Raw genomic sequence first — 18194 nt, 5'->3', positions numbered from 1 at the left:
TGCAGCAAACACAGTTCTAGTTAGAGTGTTGTCGTGATAAGAACAATTGAGACATAAGCAAGAAGTTGTAAGCTCGAATAAGCAATAAGTGTTAAGTCGTTGGAATTAGAAATAAAGATAAGTGTGTAGCCATTAAATTGGGACTTTTATTTAACAATCCAGTGATCGAACTCAAGAGTGAGTTACAGGTAGACGATTTATCGAGAAATCCGTTACAATATGTACTTAAATTTATCGATAAGAAATCGCTCTAATTCAATAACTATATATTTTATTTACATATATTACACGTTGTTTGTTGCGTGGTATAAAAATTGCAAAATTGATATTTGACAGAATCTCTCAAGATCATATATACCTTTTACATTTTTTTAATAGATCAGATTAAATTAATATACATATATTTTGAAACTTGAAAACTTCAACCTGTCTGGAACCATTTCATACATTGTATAAAATTATAAATTTTCCCTTATATTACATTAAATCTATACGTTAAAAAATAGTTATGCTTTATTATTTGTTTAAATTTTTTTTGTAATGTCGAAAGAGAACTGAAGAAAAGTGTTTATGGTTTAGAAAAAAAATATTCAAAGGAAACGTTAGATCAAATAAATTCTAGGAACCATTGTAAAAAATTCACCGGTACTTTGAAAATACTAAAATTTTTGTATTAATATAAATAAGTAATACAATTTTAGGAAATTCGAATGGGTTTTAATTATTTTTTATACTTTGTTCCGTCGTATCGTTAATTTACATACAAAATATCGTGGATCGCGCAATCAATATTGCACGTTTAAATCGTGATTCGGATTTCTAAATAAATATTTAAATATTTTGTGATATGGATCGCAATATTGCATACTACTTTTTTAATATAAATTGAACGCCATCCAGGACCGCGATATTAATTGAACGTGTAGCAATGAGCCCCCCATTTATTGGCTCTAATATCAGAGAACGTATATCAAAGTTCTCTGCTAATATCCATATGCGATACATATAAAAGGATCTGAAATTTTTGCAACTCTGCGTTCAGAAACAGATGGTCATCCAATCATTTGAAAATTCTTAAGTTTCGTTTATGTAGCCATTGATATGGTATTTTTTTTGACGCTTGGTTTTGTTGTGTTACAATATAATTTTAATTTATCAAAAGATGGTGGATATAAATCTCTGGATGTTCCTCGGTATTATGACAGTTTTTAGTTTCGTAAATGGGTATGAAAAGGAAATGACAGTATATATAGAAGCTGGCAGAAAAGAATGCTTTTACCATCCCGTACGAAATGGGGAAACTATCGATATAGAATATCAAGTGATTGATGGTGGGCATGGGGACTTAGATATAAGCTTTTCACTTCTGGATCCTATAGGATTAGTAATAGTAAGCGACTATAAAAAACCGGAAAACATACATCGTCATAAGGCAAACAAAGACGGAGATTATCGCTTCTGTTTTGATAACACTTTCAGTTCTTATAATCGAAAAACTGTATTCTTTGAACTTATTATTGAGCAAGAAGGACAGTCAGCTTTTGATAACGATTGGGATAATGCCTCTACTTCCAAAACACCGGAGGAATTGTATGATATTCAAGTTCATGAAATCTTGGAGTATATTGGACGCGTACACATGCAAATAGCAAAAGCTCATCAAATATTAAACATGTTACGATCAACAGAGGCACGAGATCGCAATCTAGCGGAGGCTAATTACTCGAAAATAAATAAATGGTCACTCTTTCAAATATGTGCTATGATTTTGGTGGGACTTTTACAAGTGTTCATGGTTCGAAGTATATTTGATACAAATACGCGAATGAGCACTTTCTGGAAAAAATTGAGAATGTGATGCACATTCAAACATATCCGGTCTATAAAGCGAATGGAACAAAATAATATGAGTGTATGCCTTTACGTGGAAATATTCCGCCATTTAAACCAAAGAAAATATTCCAAATTTTATGGAATAACATATACTACATGTGTATGAAAAATACTCAATATAACTGAATAATACTTGGAATGTAAATCTTACTTTAAGACGATCTCAAAAAACAGCAATTCTTAAATAATCAACCTCCAGTTGGGTAAATGTATTGTTATGCAGTCTGCCATAGTAAAATTAAGAGTCATATTGTTAAAAATGTTTGCTGTATAAAAAATTGTAGCCATTTTAGCTTTATATCAGAATATATTGAACCAATTTTTTATTACTGAAAATTATATGTATATTTGTATGTATTATTATTCTAAAACGATGTGATTAAGTTTGTCCAACTTTGCGCTGTTCTCGGAGCATTTGAAATGATATGCCAGTTTCTTTGTGCGTACTTCGTGGAAAACGTTTTACTTTCTTTGACTTTTGCTTGCCAGTTGCAACACTTACAGGCAAAATGTTTCGTTTTTGGAAGTTTTTAAATCGATCCACCAACAAACTGGATTCTGGTTTCACATTTCGCAGATTACCAGCAATGTCCTCTGGCATATTGATATCTATGTCTGGATCCACATACTTACGACGTCCTAAGCGTTTAGTTTCGAATTTTTTCTTTAACTCGACCTTTTTGCGGTGCTTTTTTAAAATCTTTAAAGCTTCCTCTTCGGCAATGACTTCGGTTTTAATTGATTTTATCCTATGTAAATAAAGAAAACACATTGTATATTCAATCTTTTCGATGGTGGAATTTGGAGTTGTACCTGTTTAAGTCAGCAACTTGCTTTTTAAGAGCTTTCTTTTCTGCTTGCTTTTTCTGTAATTCTTTTTGATGCAGTTCTTTCCGCCTTGACTGTTTACTTCTCTTCTTATTTTCAACTGGGGGATTAATAGTTCTATATTCCCCAGCTTCTATGACATCGTTTGATTCTCCTTCACTTTCATCATCTAAGCCTGAACGCATTTCTTGCAAACGTCGTGTATCACGCTCTTCATGTGTAACTTTCGAAAACATTTGAGTAGTAACTCGTTTCAAGTGGTTTTCCTCTTTTATGATTTTTTCTTCTCGTTCTACAACTTCTTTAATCAATTTGTGGTGGTCATCCAATGATGGATTATAGCTCAGGCCTGGAGGAGGGGTTGCGAATTTTCTATCAAAAATAATAATAGTTATAAAATTACTGTATAGGATTTCTATATTTTTTAAAACATAAAATTTACAAAAACCAAAATGTATTACCTACTTTGCTTTTGTTGTGCGATGACGTATACTATCGTGCACTTTTATTACTGGTTTACCAACATTCTTTGTTACATGCAGTGCTAATTCTTTGCTTATCCATCCTTTCTCATCTTTTAAACCAGGTATTTTGTCTCGAAAATCTTCTTCTGCCCACACGTCTTTTGCTGTTTTGATTAATTGCTCTTCTTTCTTTAGCTTTTTTTCAAGAGTTTGGTAGTATCGCTCCCTATCTTTATTTGCTTGGAAATGTCGAGGTTTAGTTGGATTTCGGACCTCTTCTTCGATAATACGTCCACTTTTTTTCTGGCGAACTCGATTCCTGTTACATTAGAGTGTTTTATACATTATTTTTATTTATTATTTAGACTATCTAATTTTACCTTTTAACAATTGGATCTTTCACTTTAGACGTATTGTTTAAAGCCTCCAAAGAACGCAATGGTTTTTTAGCGTTTAATTTCCGTTTTTGCTTTTCTGTCAGAATGGCCAATTTGTGTTTCAGTGGTGTAGCATCCACCGTAAACAACTCATCGTCGTTTTTGTCTGCAAATGACCTACCGACAAAATCATAAAATAAACGTTAATTATTATATTTATGTTATTCTTTTAATTTAAAAATATTTTACCCAACACGTTCCTCTTGTCGTTGGTCCTCTAAAAATTCTTCTACATCTTTAATATCTGTTTTGCGCCATGCTGATTTGGTTTTCTTTGAAATACGTTTTTTCTTAATTGCAGACATATTTCTTTAAATTTACTTAAACTCAAATTGTTTAAACTTTAATTTCCACCGTGGAAACCTTAAAGAAATACACGTGTGTTTTCAAATAGTAGTAATGAAGAAATGCCAGATTAATCATTGACACAGAGAACGTAAAATATGATATACGTTCTCTGGTTTTTTGTTTAGTACAATACGAATAAAAATTAGTAAATTTAAACAGAGAACGTATATATGCTATCATGATATACGTTCTCTGCCGCCAGCTGCAGAATATATGTATCTCTGCCAGCTGTTGCACAGATGAACGAGAATATATATAATAGACGTTCTCTGTTGTTGTCTTTTCGGAACGATGTAGGAAAAAGAGAGCTGAATAATTGTGGCAATTTAGAGACTGAGCCGTGTAGTTAGATTTGGAGAACATAATATTTTTCTATTAGAATGTAATATGTCATTCTTAGTAATATTAAAACTTAAGTCAAGTTATTTCAGCAAACACGTTAATTGTTCATTTAAAGTATAGTGCTTGAAATAGCCAAACATTCGCGTCAAAAATACTGATTCAGGTGAAGTTATCGTTGATAATTTTTATAGAACGCGGAAAACAGAACGTGGCAAAGTATCGTTAGCGGCCACAGGTGTTTATTGGTGTCGTATTCATAGTATTGAAGTTTTACAAGTTTGAATTAATTATCAAATAAAAATGCGATTTGCGCAATATATTTGTTTCGTGGCCATTTCCTTAGCCATGGTGCCAGCATGTTTAGGGCTTTTGGATGGTATCTACTGCGGCAGGGAAGATTGTTATGATGTCTTGGGTGTAACTCGTCAATCCACCAAATCCGAAATAGGAAAAGCGTATCGTTTGTTAGCTCGAAAACACCATCCTGACATGCATCGGGGTGCTGAAGCAAAAGCGGAGGCAGAGATAAAGTTCAAGTTGGTTGCCACTGCGTATGAAATCCTGCGAGACGATGAATCACGAAGAGATTATGACTATATGTTAGACCACCCAGAGGAATACTATTCACATTACTATCGCTACTATCGAAGACGTGTTGCGCCAAAAGTCGATGTTCGCATCGTCATTGTTGCAACTCTTACAATAGTTTCTATCATTCAGTACTACTCGGGACTACAGCGTTATGATAGCGCTATAAAATATTTGGCAACTGTGCCAAAATATCGGAATCAGGCAATAGAAATTGCCAAAGACGAGATTGAAAAAATAAGTAATCGTAAGGGCAAGAATCGAATGTCAAAGAGTGATCAACGCGAAGAAATTGAACGCATTGTCCGTAAAGTTATAGAGGAAAAGATGGATGTTAGGGGTGGCTATGCTAAACCTTCAATATATGACGTACTGTGGGTCCAGTTGCTGATTTGCCCATACACATTGCTTAGTTTCTTAGTTTGGCATGCAAAATGGATTTGGAAATTCACAATAAGGAAGCAGCCGTACGGACGAGATGAAAAGCTTCATTTGATAAGGCGTTATATGAAAATGGGTGAGAACCAATTTAATGGATTAGAAGATCATCAAATTGAAGAATATTTACGATTGGAGCTATGGGAAAAGGATAAGTTTGAAGAATGGCATGAAGAGCAGGAAGAGGAGATGAAAAAGAAATTGGCAGAGAACCCACGATACAAATCTTACCGACGATATATGAAAAACCATGGACCAGGAAGAATGACATTTGAGGACTAAAAGACCAACGCCTCAAATTCAATTAATACATACTTATGTTAAAGATAAACTAAAAATTTGCTAAAAAATATTTATTTAATTTCCTAAATAACAGTAAAGTAGAATACAATATACAATACATATTATTATGGCTAATATATCAACATGTATTTAAGTTGATCAAGTTTTATTGATTCCGTTTTCAAAATGTCTTTCTTTTTGTCATCGAAATATGTTTTAAAAATAAAATGAATTTACTGTAAACGTAACAACTTTAAGAGTGCACATTTCTTATTGCTTTAAAATACATGATCATCATGATATCTTCCGTAATCTATTAATCAGTGTTCATTGAACTATTGAGGAACCGGTTTATATAAGTGGAATGTAAGCACACTCACAAGCTTATGAAGCCGATTAAAACTTGTGGTTTCTTTAATTATTCCCACATGTTCTTATTTGTTTGTAGAATATTCTTATTGATACAATTGTTTTTATTCATATTTGGCACTTTTATGCATGTATTTAGAGTCTGTGGAAATTTTAATAAGGCCATTGAAATGATGGCGGCTTACGAACAGTGCTGACGAAATTAGTTTTTGTGCCAAATAATTTACATATATGTGCATAAATTTGTACATGTGTACATGTGTAGATATCTTTTTGAAGTACTTATTTCGTAGCTATACTTATGTTGTAAAATAATAATTTCTGAAGAGGTATAATCTTTCAATAAATATTAACAATTTATTGTTCATTATAATAATACATCTATATATTTCCTTATTATTAATACAAATACTAATAAATACATTGATGAAAAGTTATGGCTGTAGATCTTTATCAGCATATCATTCACCACATGTGGTTTCTACAAGTGAGGTAATTAGGATTGCCACGAAAATTTTCACCTCGTCCAGCAGGTGAGCTCCTGGCATGAAGGATCTTCGTGTGCCAATATGAAATATATTTCAGAAATTACTTCTCATATGACAACTATGCGTAGGATACATATTTATGCTCCCAAGCAGTTAATTAGTTACACGTTTGAGCTGTTGAGTGTTCTAGCGAAAAATGTTCTTACGTTAGCAAATTTTTTATAATACAAAATAATTTATATAATGCTACTTCATGACAATGAACGTACTCCCAAAATGTATTCGACATCATTATCATCTTCTAAGTGTTCCTCGTCGATCGTATCTTCGAGTTCCATCTTACAACGGCTTATGTCATCGTCTCCGTTGGTTAAATTTCCACTATCATTAACTAATTCTGTGGTAAATATGCATTCCTCGAAGGCCACTGTTTTTATTGCAGTAATTTCTTGTTGTTGCGTCGTATCAGAATCAGATTTTATACTAACAGCAGATTCATTATCATTTATTCGTGTAATTGATGATATGTTTTCACAGCGTGTATGGTTTTCTAAGTGAGCTAAGAGGTATGCTTTCTTTGTGAAGCCTCTACCACATCGTGTACATTGGAATTTTTTCTCACCCGTATGAGTTCGTAAATGTACAGTCAGAACATGTGGATATGCAAAGGACTTATTGCATGTTGTGCAACGATATGGTCGCTCACCAGTATGTGTGCGTTCGTGTTTACTTCGCGACCCAAAGTCGGAAAAACGTCTTTCACAAAAAGAGCAAGGATATGGCTTTTGACCCGTATGCACACGCATATGTCGTCTAAGCTCTACATTCGAAACAAATGCCTTGTCGCAAAGTTCACAACCGAACTGCCGGTCGTTATTGTGTCTACGCATATGAGCGCTTAGTGCATGTTGATATTTGTAAATGTTTCCACAGATCTCACAAATCTTGATAGAAGCATGAAATGCTTTGCTTTTATGCGATAACTTTTGAGGACCATTGGACTTCACTTCACTCGGAGTGGATAATTTTTTATAACTCAATTTCCTGTTAAATGTTATTCCTTTTTCAGCATTAGTTTTTGAGTTATTAGAAGATGAAATTCTTTTTTTTTCGCTCTTCGGAAACTCATTTTCTGTTTGTTTACTTATAAAACCTATACTATCATCTTCGACTCCATCTTCTGTGAATTCTTGTTTTATTTCAGCTTCAAATTTCAATCCATATTCTGTAGTATTGATTTCATTTTGTATCTTCACAAGTTTTGCGTTACTTACTTTTTCTGTAGTAGATTGTTTCTGAATTACTTTAAAATTCTCATTCGCTTCAAGACTTTCTTCCCGAATACAGTTAAAATAATCTGTGCTTTCATCAGACTGCTTTTGTTCATCTTCATCAATATATTCTACTATTCCGAAACCTGAAATTGACTCCAAGTCATCTTGAGATTTTTCTACTTCGCTTTGGTCAATGTCGCCAGATTGTTCTCCATCTACTTCACAAGTATCGATACATGATTTAATGTCAGAATGAACTCGTCGTATTTTCAAACAAGTAGGAAGTTTCATTTTCTCACAATCGACGTCATAATTGATTAAAGACACATCTCCATTTTCCTCTTGTTGTATGGATCTGAAGAGGGAATTCGTGGTTTCACAATTCTTTCGGAAGCGCCAAGCAACAGAAAGATCATCCAAACAGCGATTACATATTTTGTTGGAAACTTTAATACTTATATCGGACAAATTTAATCCTGAACATAACGAAATCTTTTCGGCAATTGAGAAACTTGACTCTGGCGACGACTGAGTACTACTCTCTTTATCTCCAGAGAAGACAGATATCAATTCACCTCCATCGTCTTGAAGGCAAATAACGCAGACGAAATTTAAATCGATCACAACTGCCATTATTATTTATTTACGTTGTTTACTACAAAATTTTATTAATCCTTTTTGTAAATCCTTTATCAAAACAAAAACAATAAATTTATTAAAATTTGACAGAACGACAAAACCTGTCATTTGTCAATAAGGCTAGTATACACGGTTTCGATGAGTACACTGTGATAAATAAATAGCAACCGTAAACCTGAAATGAACTACTGATGTATATTAAATTTAATACAAATAAACAAAAGGAGTATATACAGAAACTTTGAAGTTAAATATCTTTTAGAAATAAAAACGTAGTTGTCAATGCAAAGAACTTATTGATGTTTATTGCTAACAATAAATATCATGTTAAATGTTCTGATAGTTATTGCCTACTGTAAGAAATATGCTACTTTAATTAGAGAACGTATAATGAATAAAAAATAAATCTACGTTCTCTGTCTCTGCTATCATGGAAAATAAAGAATCAAAACAAAAAAGGCGCAAAGAAATGTCGAATCCTATAGCATTCATAACCGAGAATTTATGTTCATATTTATTAGAAAAACCAAACCTATTTCCTGGTGTGAATATCCCAAAGAAAGCGACAAATTTCATACGCACACATAAAGAAAAATTAAAAGTACAAGGAGAATTCAGTTTTCATTGCCGTTCAGAACTATGGAATAACTGTTGTAAAGAAACGGGACACAAGCTGCGCTCAATTGCATTTGATATGTTTAAGAAGGATGAAGGAGAAGATGTATCTATTAATGCGCAAGAAAGGTTTCTTCAAACGGCCGCTGGCTGGACGTTTCCAGTAGAACGGATAAAAATTGATAATGAGCGATGCTTTTTGTACCTGCAACGACAAGCGGTGATGACAATGTTAATTCAACAGGTTTTGAAAAACGACCACACTAATACCTTTGCGAAGCTGGAAAAAGACCCTAGACAAAGGGTATTTTTTAGTCGTCTAAACCAAGCCGGAGAAGAAATTGAAGAACTGTCATTTTATAGGGTTAAACTTTTAGAGGATATCCTCGGTCGGGTTTTCGAATACTCGAAATGGACTATGCTAACAGAGGAAGAAGTAATGGAAGTAACGCAAGGCAAAGGAGAAAATGTTGTTTTGCAAGTACAAGTAATCAGTGCTGCTAGTAAGCCCTCGATAAATTCAGTTATTATTCCTTCAAGTAAGCTGAGCTCTGCCACCATTCGATGTGGCATAGTTATTGACCCAATTACTGGAAAAATAACAAAATTGAAAACCAAAGAGTATCTGAGGTAATTTCTTGCTTTCACAGTTATAAATACTAGGAATACAAAAAGTGTTTGTTAAAGTTGCCGATCTAATGATATGTGCTTAATGGCAATGCATAAGTATGGTGTCCGAGTAAAAGATGATACAAGGTTTAGCACATTGATGTCTCGCTTAGGTACAGCAGCGGTTACTGTTGATTTGATGGAAGTGCGTTTTTCAAGTCCGGTTCAAATAATTCGTAGCGGCAAAGGTAGTACAAAAGGTAAAGGATAGTAAAGAAATGAACCATGGAAATTTATATATTTTGCGTACAATAGGTGCTGCCTTTATTTTGTATAACTCTGCGCGTTTAGAGTCATTGCTTCGCCGTTTTGATGAGAAGGTGGATAATGGTGATTACGAAGGTCTGCCGCCCATAGATAGTATTGACTTCACTTTGCTCGATGAAGAAGTAAGTGCTATCGTTAATAGTGTTTATTTTTATGTTCAATCAATTTGTCCATTGTATTAAATTTTTCTTCTGGTTTTTTAATTAGGAAGAATGGCAACTAGTGTTTTGTTATATATTTGCCTTCCCGAACCTTATTGAGACTTGTCTGGAACAGTTACAAAAAGGAATATGTGGTGTTCATACTATCGTCAGATTCCTTGGCGATTTCACTGCACTCTTTAGTGTATACTATCGACGAATTCGAATTTTAACGGTAAGTTCAATCTGAGATGTTATTGTTATTATTATTACTTCTTTCTTTTATATATTATTATATATAATTTGAATAATTTTAAAACTAATTAATTTGTTTTATATTTATTTTCATTCAATGTACAGCAAGAAACGCGACAGCACTTAATGCCTTACGTATATGCCCGTATATATCTGGTGAAAGCAGTTCGAGAAATTCTTAATAAAGCATTGGCTCTGCTTGATATCGAACCGGTTCATTTTATGTGATCAATTGTTCAAATTTTTGTGTGCCGAATTATAATTTTGTAAAAAATTACTTTATGTATATATAATATATTGAATAACCCAGATTTTTACATATCTAATGCTCTAGTACGTATGCAAGAAAAACTACATACTTAAATATATGAAATTCTTATAAATATTTGCGTACAAAAACTATTGAAACAATAACTTAAAATCTGCATGTAAATTCTTATCTCTAAACATAAGTATGTACTGTTCCAATGCAAAGCATTTTTCAGGATAGCCTTAAAGCTACAGCTTACAATTAAATACATATGTATGCGTTTTATACCTGTATAACCTCTTTGTTGTGCCTTAATTCCTGAATATTCTAATACCTTAAGGTTTGTTTAGTATGAAACACACAAAAATATAAATATCAGATAATACGTTCAAAAGCTATTTGAAATACTTGATTTTGGTATGTCGCTAAACCTATTAAATCTCATCTCTGCAGCTTTTTTTGATTGAATTCGGAAATGAAATTTATGTTATCTTTATTACCATAAAATAATCGTTCCATAAAATGGGTACTACCAATTGAATTCGCTTTCGTTCCTAGACACATGTTATATTGTGGAGCATCGAGCTTAACATCACAACTAATATCGTGGAATATATGTACCAATGTCGGATCGGGAGCACGGAATATACTAAGACGCCTCATTTTGCGTGCGGCATCATTGTACTGGGCTGGCACCTCGGCAGTATTGACCAGAAAATCATTTCGCCGGTTACCAACCTTAACGATTTTGTCTAAGAATTTTACATCTTCTAATCCCCAACCTGTTATATCCTTATCAAAACCATTTATATCATCATCAAGTATATCCGATTTGTATATGGCGCATATGCCGTAACCGAATTGTCGGAAGTATCCCGATTCATTGGTAATCTCGTCAGCTTGTGTATGAGCATATCCAACATCTTCATCTCTCCAACGCCTCTTAGGGTCATATTGGCTGAAGACGATCGGTAAATATACATACCGGCCTTGCACTGTGTTGAATCGTATACGATGCAATGTTTCCAATTGAAACACCATATCAACATCGATGAATAGCATTATGTCATTATCCCGTATATAAGATGAACGTGCGGCCACATCCAATGCCACACCCCGTGAAAATTCTTCATTCCGTTGTATATAGTTAATGTGTTGGTAAATGTGCCGTTGACGTAGATCCAATAAAAGATGCAAGTGACTTTGAACGCTTGCAATGTCTCCGAATATAACCACCAGTAAATCACAATTTTTATCCTGTTCTATCGCTACACGTTCATAGGTGTCTAAGAATCGCTGGAATGTGCCAAAACGTCCAGCTATTGGTAATACAAATACGATTTTCGACGTATCGGCAGCGGCGCCGAACAGACCTTTGCCAGCTGGCAAACCAGGAAGGGTAAAGTGTTTTGAAATTCTTTCCATACCGGAGCTCAACATGTTTTTCAAATAGCCTAAAAACAATAAAAACTTATATTTAAAATGTTTGTATGTGTATCGAACACATATGTATGTAAATTTTTATAACTAATTACCATACATACGTATGGAAATACAGGACAGGATTTTACTGCCTTAAGAATATGTAAATGCATATCAGTACCATATACTCACTTTTTTGAACTGTAAAATTGTAAAAGTCCTCGTTGAATTCCTTTACAAATGTACCGGTGAATGCGCGCTGTACATACAAATGACGACGCACTGGTACAGTCATTTTTTTGCCACGGTATCGCTTATAGATCAGTAAGAGGTCCAGTATTAAATCCTGACCATGCAACGGATTTACCCTATTATAGCCGTAAAGTAGTTCACGAAACTCTATAACTCGTCCCCTTTGTCGGGAATAATTGTTTATGTTCTCCATTACTTCTGTGATGACGTCTTCGAGTCCCTCCCGGAGTGCTGAGTCGATTTTATGTTTAGGATTCGCATTTTCACTAGAATAGAGGCTTCTTGCAATAAAAGACCACTCGAGTAGGTCGGATGTCGATGAGGGCGTGAATTTCTTCAAATCCGGAGTAATGCCTAAGTATTTAAATATATTTACATACATGTGTAGCTAACTGTTACGAAAGTCAAAAATTTTTAATTTGCCTAGAATGTTGTGATCTTCATAATGTTGGCCGTTATTTATCTCTTCAGGTATCAATTCGATACCCGGTACAAAATATTTGCTGTCACTGGGTATCTCTAAAAAACTCGCCATCCGTTTAATATCCCGATGTAGTTCGAGAGACTCCTGTCGGATTTCCTCTGCCTTAAGACCCTTTAGTCATAAAGTGTAGTTTGTTAAACTTGATTAGAAATCATTAATATATGTGCAAAAGCATGTATGTATGTATGTAATATAAAACGAACCTGCACGAATGAATGGAGTCGATACATTAATGGAGCTTGTTTGATCGGATGGAGAGAGATAGCATTGTGGATTTCTTTGCGCTTCAGTTTACCAGTGAAAGCATAGGGTCCGCTTGAATTGTGTCTCATGATGTATTGCATCTAAGAGAATTATCAACAAATGTAAGTGGAACGATAACAGTGATAACGTCTACCGGGATCCATAATAAATACCTCGTAATTCCATGTGCATGGGATGCCAGCAAATTTTTGTACACAACGTCCGACTTCTACATCTTCATGTGTGCTATAGAGGTTCTTCAAGCAAGTTGGTATATGCGGAGCAACTATAATATTAATTCGATCCTTCCGTGAAAATTTGCATTATATTATTTATTTGCAAATTGTAACTCACCTCTGCGTAGAGTTTCACTACTCAGTATTACACCCGGACCACCCATACAAAAATTTTCATCAAACTCCAACGATAACAAGCCAAATTCCTCACTATTGCCTTTGCCGGCTTGACCTTTCCGAGAAAAAAACTTTATTTAAATTATCGTGTTCGCGCGACGTGTGCTATACTATTACCTATAAATTGTGGCTTAGAACTGTCGATCGAGCGGAGGAAGCGTTCCAGTTTCTCTGGCTCAATATATACATCGTCATCGGCTCGTATGAACCATTCAAACTTGTCAATATAGTGTTCATACATGTAATAGAGCATCATGAATGATTTCTTCTGCGGAGGATAGCGATCGTCTACGTTCTTCAAACCTATTACCGGCAACTCTTTAGAGTGAGAACCTTCTGAACTAAAGAAGGCTATTCTACCAGGCACCTCCTTCCCCCATGTATCATAAACGGCACGCGCACGTCCCTCGATAAAGTTCTGCGCTGTCATTACGCCGACGAATACAAGATTTTTCTGTGAGCTTTTAATTGTTTCTTCTTCTGGATTCATACCGATGATTTCGAACGGGTTTTGTTGCCCGCTTGGTTTCATGCTGCACCGTTTAACGATCTCCAGCGCACGATAGTTTTTGAGAACCGTGCCAATGCATAGTCCCAAAGCGATGCCAAAAAAGGCGAATATCAACGTTTTACGTTTGGTAACAGAATTCTGCATTAACATCTCGGATGATATTTGGTCTATGTCATTGAAACTGAAAAAGCAAGGATCAATCATGATGGTCACATAAAAATAAGATTTAAATATTGGTTGGTTACAATTATTATTGCTTCAAATATTTGCTAAATACTTTTGGAAATGCTCATAGCTAGCTGCTAGTTCCAGTTGACTTATTAGAAATCATAATAACGTCCTGAACCCAGACTTAGGCAACCTATGAGATTCTATCCCAATGACTTTAATGATATATCAGAAACTGTATATTTATATACCTATGTTAAGTGGATTGGGAAAAGTAGCGAGTATATTTCATGATGAATGAGGTTATGTATAGGTAATTAACGCATAAAAGAGTCACAGCTATTTGTTTACTGGGAGTACTTCTGTTGAAGAATTAAGATGCACTTGAGCTTACAGTGTCATTTAGAAGGATACGGCTAATGGAAATCTGCCCGCAGTAGCCTGTTTGAAAAAAATTGTATAAATTGAAATAACTGCTTTTTAAATTGTAAATTGTTTCATATTAGTGTAGAGAGAAAATCTTACGTAAATACATTGATTTTTAAATTTAGCCTTTGGAATTTTTCAAGCCTTAACATTTGCCAAATGGTAATACTTTCGCCTGGAATGACAATTGATGAGTGATGTTCATTTAATCTAAGGATTTCGTCCACAGAAGGGTTAGATTATTATTATTACTAAGAATTTTCCTCTATACACAAATTGACTTGGGCGCGCTCGAATTTCTTTTGCAATTTTTGTTCCCACAAATGTTCCATGTAGATTTAATATGTGTAAGTATATATAACCGAGAGCAATTGTTCAAGTATCTGGGTAATTGCAAAACTCTTAAGTGATATTTAGCTCAATTGTGTATTCAGATGTTGCATTTGCATTTTGTGTGGATATACTTGTAAAAATGCATTTAAGTATGTTGATCTTTATAAGCGTTTGGAGATAAGGAAATTGGTTGGTGAGGTTAGTACTTCTCAGCGCCTTTAATGGGAATATTTCAACATGAACATCTTCTAAAAAGCTCATAGAGAATTTATAGTGAAGCCGGGCGTAGGAGGCGATGTCAAAATATAAAACAGCAATGATATGTGAAATTTTGGATTTGTTTTTTTAGGTTTGTACCTCAACTCGACCACATTGGAATATAATAGCGTCATAACAATGAGTAGTTTTATGTAACAATTTAGATAACTTCATGAAACCCGATTCCCATATGCCTTAAGCTATACAATTAAAAATTAAATATTTGGGAGAATTAATTAGACAAATCACTTGAAGACTTTGCGAATAAACCACTTTAGCAAAAAATTTTCTCCTTCACAGCAACTAGCAAAAAAAAAAAAATGGTTCAGAAGCGACGTAGACCCGAACTAGTATAATTCCCAGCAAGACAAACATAATTTCAAATTAGCGAAATAAAATAATTAAGCATTAAATATTCTTAGAAAAATATACATATATTCGCGGTATATACAAATTTAGATATGCATGAGCTTATGTAAACTCTTATATATAGTCTGGTATGAAAATTTTGTTTATACTCTAACACGTTGAAATGTATAATCATATATACATTGGAAACCGTTGGCAAATACAATAAATGTGCATTAAGTACATATACCCCCAATTTAGTCACAGGCAAGGTTAAATAAGAACATCTTGATTTCTCCTAGCACCATTTTTTATTTACTACTAGGACTTTGAAACAACATTGATTGACATACTTGTAACTGCCATCGTTTGTAGTTTTGTATAGGTATACACAATTTTCACATCGGTGTGTTCGTTATAGAATACCTGCTGAGAAGGTTTCCTTGTAGAATCAAAATCGAGGTGATCGTGAATTTCTAAAAAGATCTTGATTGTTTTTTAATTGGTGCGTTTTTATTGGAAAATTCACAATTAAAATAGTAACCGAGTAACGCAGATTATAGAATTTGATAAGCGGTTAATTGATTTTAATTAGTTTAGACTCACTTGAATTTTGAATATTGCGGGAGTAGCTATTGCTGTTAGGTTTTGCATTTTTATGCACCCTTATACTTCGGTGATTTGCTCAGTTTCCCCGATTTCAAGAAAAAAAAACACAGTTTTATAAAACTTATTTGATTTCTATAGGGCAGATCTTGCTTTTGGAAATAAATTAATGCAAAGTATAATATTTTTTTTTACTGTGTACATAAGTATGTACATAGCTACGTCACTGAGGCTATTGGAATTAATTGGCGCGTGGCAGTCGGTAATGCGCCAATTTTAGTCGTTGCAAAAGCTCGTGTTTACCTATACACATAAAGGGGTTCTCATTTAGGGCAGGTGGATGTTGAAATTGCAAAAGCAAATGTGTTCAAGGTGTTCTAGCAATAATTTCTTTTATTTGAAAGAAAATGTTTTTCCATCAGAAACTTTCGAGGAGGAAAACATTCAAGTGATCGATATTTAGTTATCTCGAATAAATATAAGAGAAAATGAGGAGAAATACCATACTGAAGATTATTTTTCGACCAAAATGCGAGCAATGCTTGCGCCAACCAACATTGGGGGTCCACTAAAGAATTTGTTTCATACATAATTGATATATTTAAAGCGTCATTTGCAGTCGCCACTTATTCTGATCAATTTGGGTTTATTGCAAAGTGTGGTATTTTTGTAAGCATGTATATCACGTGAAAATGATATTTCATTTCAGCCGATTTTCGGGTCACTTCGACGATTACACCGAAACCATATTGAACGCTTTCAAGCTAAATTTTGCAGATGGAGCATTTCTTTACAAATTCCCATTCGCAGGAATAGTTCGGTTTAATTCACTGTTTTTTTGTTTTATGCAAAAATGTGAACCGCATTGTAATTAGCACTGTTTTATGAATTATAATTGTACATACATGTATGTATGTATGTATAGGTGTGTATGATTATGGTCTTCACTAACTTTGGTCTCGACGGTCTTATATTATATATTTTGGCAATGTTTACGTTTATTTCTAATATTATTTATTACTAATTATTTAAATATTAACAAAAGCTTTTAGTTCCACGTATTTTCTTTTATTTGTTATGTCCAAACCGACAATTAACGAAGTTGTTTGCACTTGAACCTTTCACATCTCTGTTTAGCGATCTTGTGCTTCTTTGATGGCGTTATCATTGGAACGGGATTAATGAGAGTATATTTTTCTTTTATTAAGTCGGCATTCAGTACATAATACATTTATATTATTTATTGATTACTAAATCTGACAGAAATAAGCATAACCCCATAGTCAACTGATCGGCTGAGATTTGCCGTCTTGAACTTCGTCGATTGCAAAAACAAATATAATGATTCCAACTACATACAAGTGAGATACAACAAACACAATTGCGAGCATGTATTTTCACCACGCACATACATACAAGTACAAGTAATGTAATCGATTTGTATGTGTATTCTTTAGCACATCACACCGAAGAAACCGAAACGTCAAATGTCGCTGAAAATCGTCGTCACACTAAAATGTTGAGGCGATTGCAGGCGCAAGCAGTCCATTACTAAAAAGATACACACGTAGGTAGAGTATCGCTCAGTAGGAAACGACGGTATCTCACGCCACTCAAATATAAACATGTATTTAAGAAACTTACGGTAAGCCTGAAGACACGGCGCAAACAAGATATACTCTTTTAGTGTCTCTGAGATAACTTTTTGTTTGTTGGCGTTTGCGCACTCTTTCGTTGCTGTTTACACTGAACTCTTCTATCACCATTTACATACGAAATACAATATTCGTTTGAGTTCCCGGCGATCAGCTGAGATGCCCATGTAAAGGCGATTTACCATTTGAAATTCCTCTTTCAGTACTACATTGAAAATTATTGTATTAAATACATATTTATTATGTACTTTAGCCAGAGAATGTTAATGAATATTCAATCAACATTCTCTAGTAATACATATACAAGTATGTATACGCACATATGTACTCGTATGTATGTAACGATTCTAAATAGCTAAAGTTACAGAGGTTATCAATACTCTCCAAAATCACATTGAAAACACTCACTATTACAAGGTGCTTCATTACGAATGCCGAACTTCGTTTTGAAATGATAACCGAAGTGTAAGCATATAAATGTGTATATAC

At 34.0% G+C, this 18194-nt stretch overlaps 6 protein-coding genes across 18 annotated transcripts; 3 read left to right on the top strand and 3 right to left on the bottom strand.

The window, feature by feature from the left end:
- Positions 1–6: 6 nt before the first annotated feature.
- LOC106627057 (DALR anticodon-binding domain-containing protein 3) lies at positions 7–10886 on the top strand. 2 transcript variants are annotated; one of them, XM_070110701.1, is made up of 6 exons: positions 7–177; positions 8912–9635; positions 9693–9874; positions 9930–10063; positions 10149–10316; positions 10442–10886. In XM_070110701.1, exons 2-6 carry the CDS (start codon positions 9085–9087, stop codon positions 10562–10564), a joined length of 1158 nt encoding a protein of 385 aa, XP_069966802.1. In that variant the 5' UTR covers positions 7–177; positions 8912–9084; the 3' UTR covers positions 10565–10886. The 2 variants fall into 2 exon arrangements, with proteins under 2 accessions (XP_069966802.1, XP_014102519.1); XM_014247044.3 differs by lacking the exon at positions 7–177 and having other exon boundaries at positions 8735–9635.
- Positions 733–4030, top strand: opm (opossum). Its single transcript, XM_014247067.3, has one exon. The coding sequence runs from the start codon at positions 1163–1165 to the stop codon at positions 1856–1858; it is 696 nt and encodes a 231-aa protein (XP_014102542.2). The 5' UTR covers positions 733–1162; the 3' UTR covers positions 1859–4030.
- On the bottom strand, positions 2181–3951 carry LOC106627073 (ribosome biogenesis protein NOP53). The gene is made up of 5 exons (XM_014247066.3): positions 3812–3951; positions 3566–3739; positions 3187–3504; positions 2707–3093; positions 2181–2642 (listed from the first exon to the last, which is right to left on the bottom strand). The coding sequence occupies exons 1-5, from the start codon at positions 3925–3927 to the stop codon at positions 2273–2275; spliced, it is 1365 nt and encodes a 454-aa protein (XP_014102541.2). The 5' UTR covers positions 3928–3951; the 3' UTR covers positions 2181–2272.
- LOC106627064 (dnaJ homolog subfamily C member 25 homolog) lies at positions 4226–5877 on the top strand. Its single transcript, XM_014247053.3, has one exon. The coding sequence runs from the start codon at positions 4613–4615 to the stop codon at positions 5618–5620; it is 1008 nt and encodes a 335-aa protein (XP_014102528.1). The 5' UTR covers positions 4226–4612; the 3' UTR covers positions 5621–5877.
- On the bottom strand, positions 6322–8621 carry LOC106627063 (uncharacterized). Of its 2 annotated transcripts, none has more exons than XM_036365483.2 (2): positions 6728–8621; positions 6322–6663 (listed from the first exon to the last, which is right to left on the bottom strand). In XM_036365483.2, exon 1 carries the CDS (start codon positions 8382–8384, stop codon positions 6729–6731), a length of 1656 nt encoding a protein of 551 aa, XP_036221376.1. In that variant the 5' UTR covers positions 8385–8621; the 3' UTR covers positions 6322–6663; position 6728. The 2 variants fall into 2 exon arrangements, with proteins under 2 accessions (XP_036221376.1, XP_014102527.1); XM_014247052.3 differs by having other exon boundaries at positions 6747–8620.
- Positions 10405–17831, bottom strand: Chsy (Chondroitin sulfate synthase). 11 transcript variants are annotated; one of them, XM_070110690.1, is made up of 10 exons: positions 17467–17579; positions 16051–16202; positions 15871–15920; positions 13518–14092; positions 13342–13455; positions 13161–13273; positions 12948–13088; positions 12688–12855; positions 12201–12618; positions 10405–12040 (listed from the first exon to the last, which is right to left on the bottom strand). In XM_070110690.1, exons 2-10 carry the CDS (start codon positions 16096–16098, stop codon positions 11028–11030), a joined length of 2640 nt encoding a protein of 879 aa, XP_069966791.1. In that variant the 5' UTR covers positions 16099–16202; positions 17467–17579; the 3' UTR covers positions 10405–11027. The 11 variants fall into 11 exon arrangements, with proteins under 11 accessions (XP_069966791.1, XP_069966796.1, XP_069966795.1 ...); XM_070110695.1 differs by lacking the exons at positions 15871–15920; positions 16051–16202 and adding an exon at positions 14331–14520 and having other exon boundaries at positions 17467–17601; XM_070110694.1 differs by lacking the exons at positions 15871–15920; positions 16051–16202; positions 17467–17579 and adding exons at positions 14331–14520; positions 14605–14686.
- Between the last annotated feature and the right edge of the window lie 363 nt (positions 17832–18194).

The sequence above is a fragment of the Bactrocera oleae genome, chromosome 5, assembly GCF_042242935.1.
Source record: "Bactrocera oleae isolate idBacOlea1 chromosome 5, idBacOlea1, whole genome shotgun sequence".
In the NCBI taxonomy this organism is placed as follows: Eukaryota; Metazoa; Arthropoda; class Insecta; order Diptera; family Tephritidae; genus Bactrocera; species Bactrocera oleae.
The sequence above is the reverse complement of the archived record's forward strand: the minus strand, read 5'-3'. Positions and strand labels throughout refer to the sequence as shown.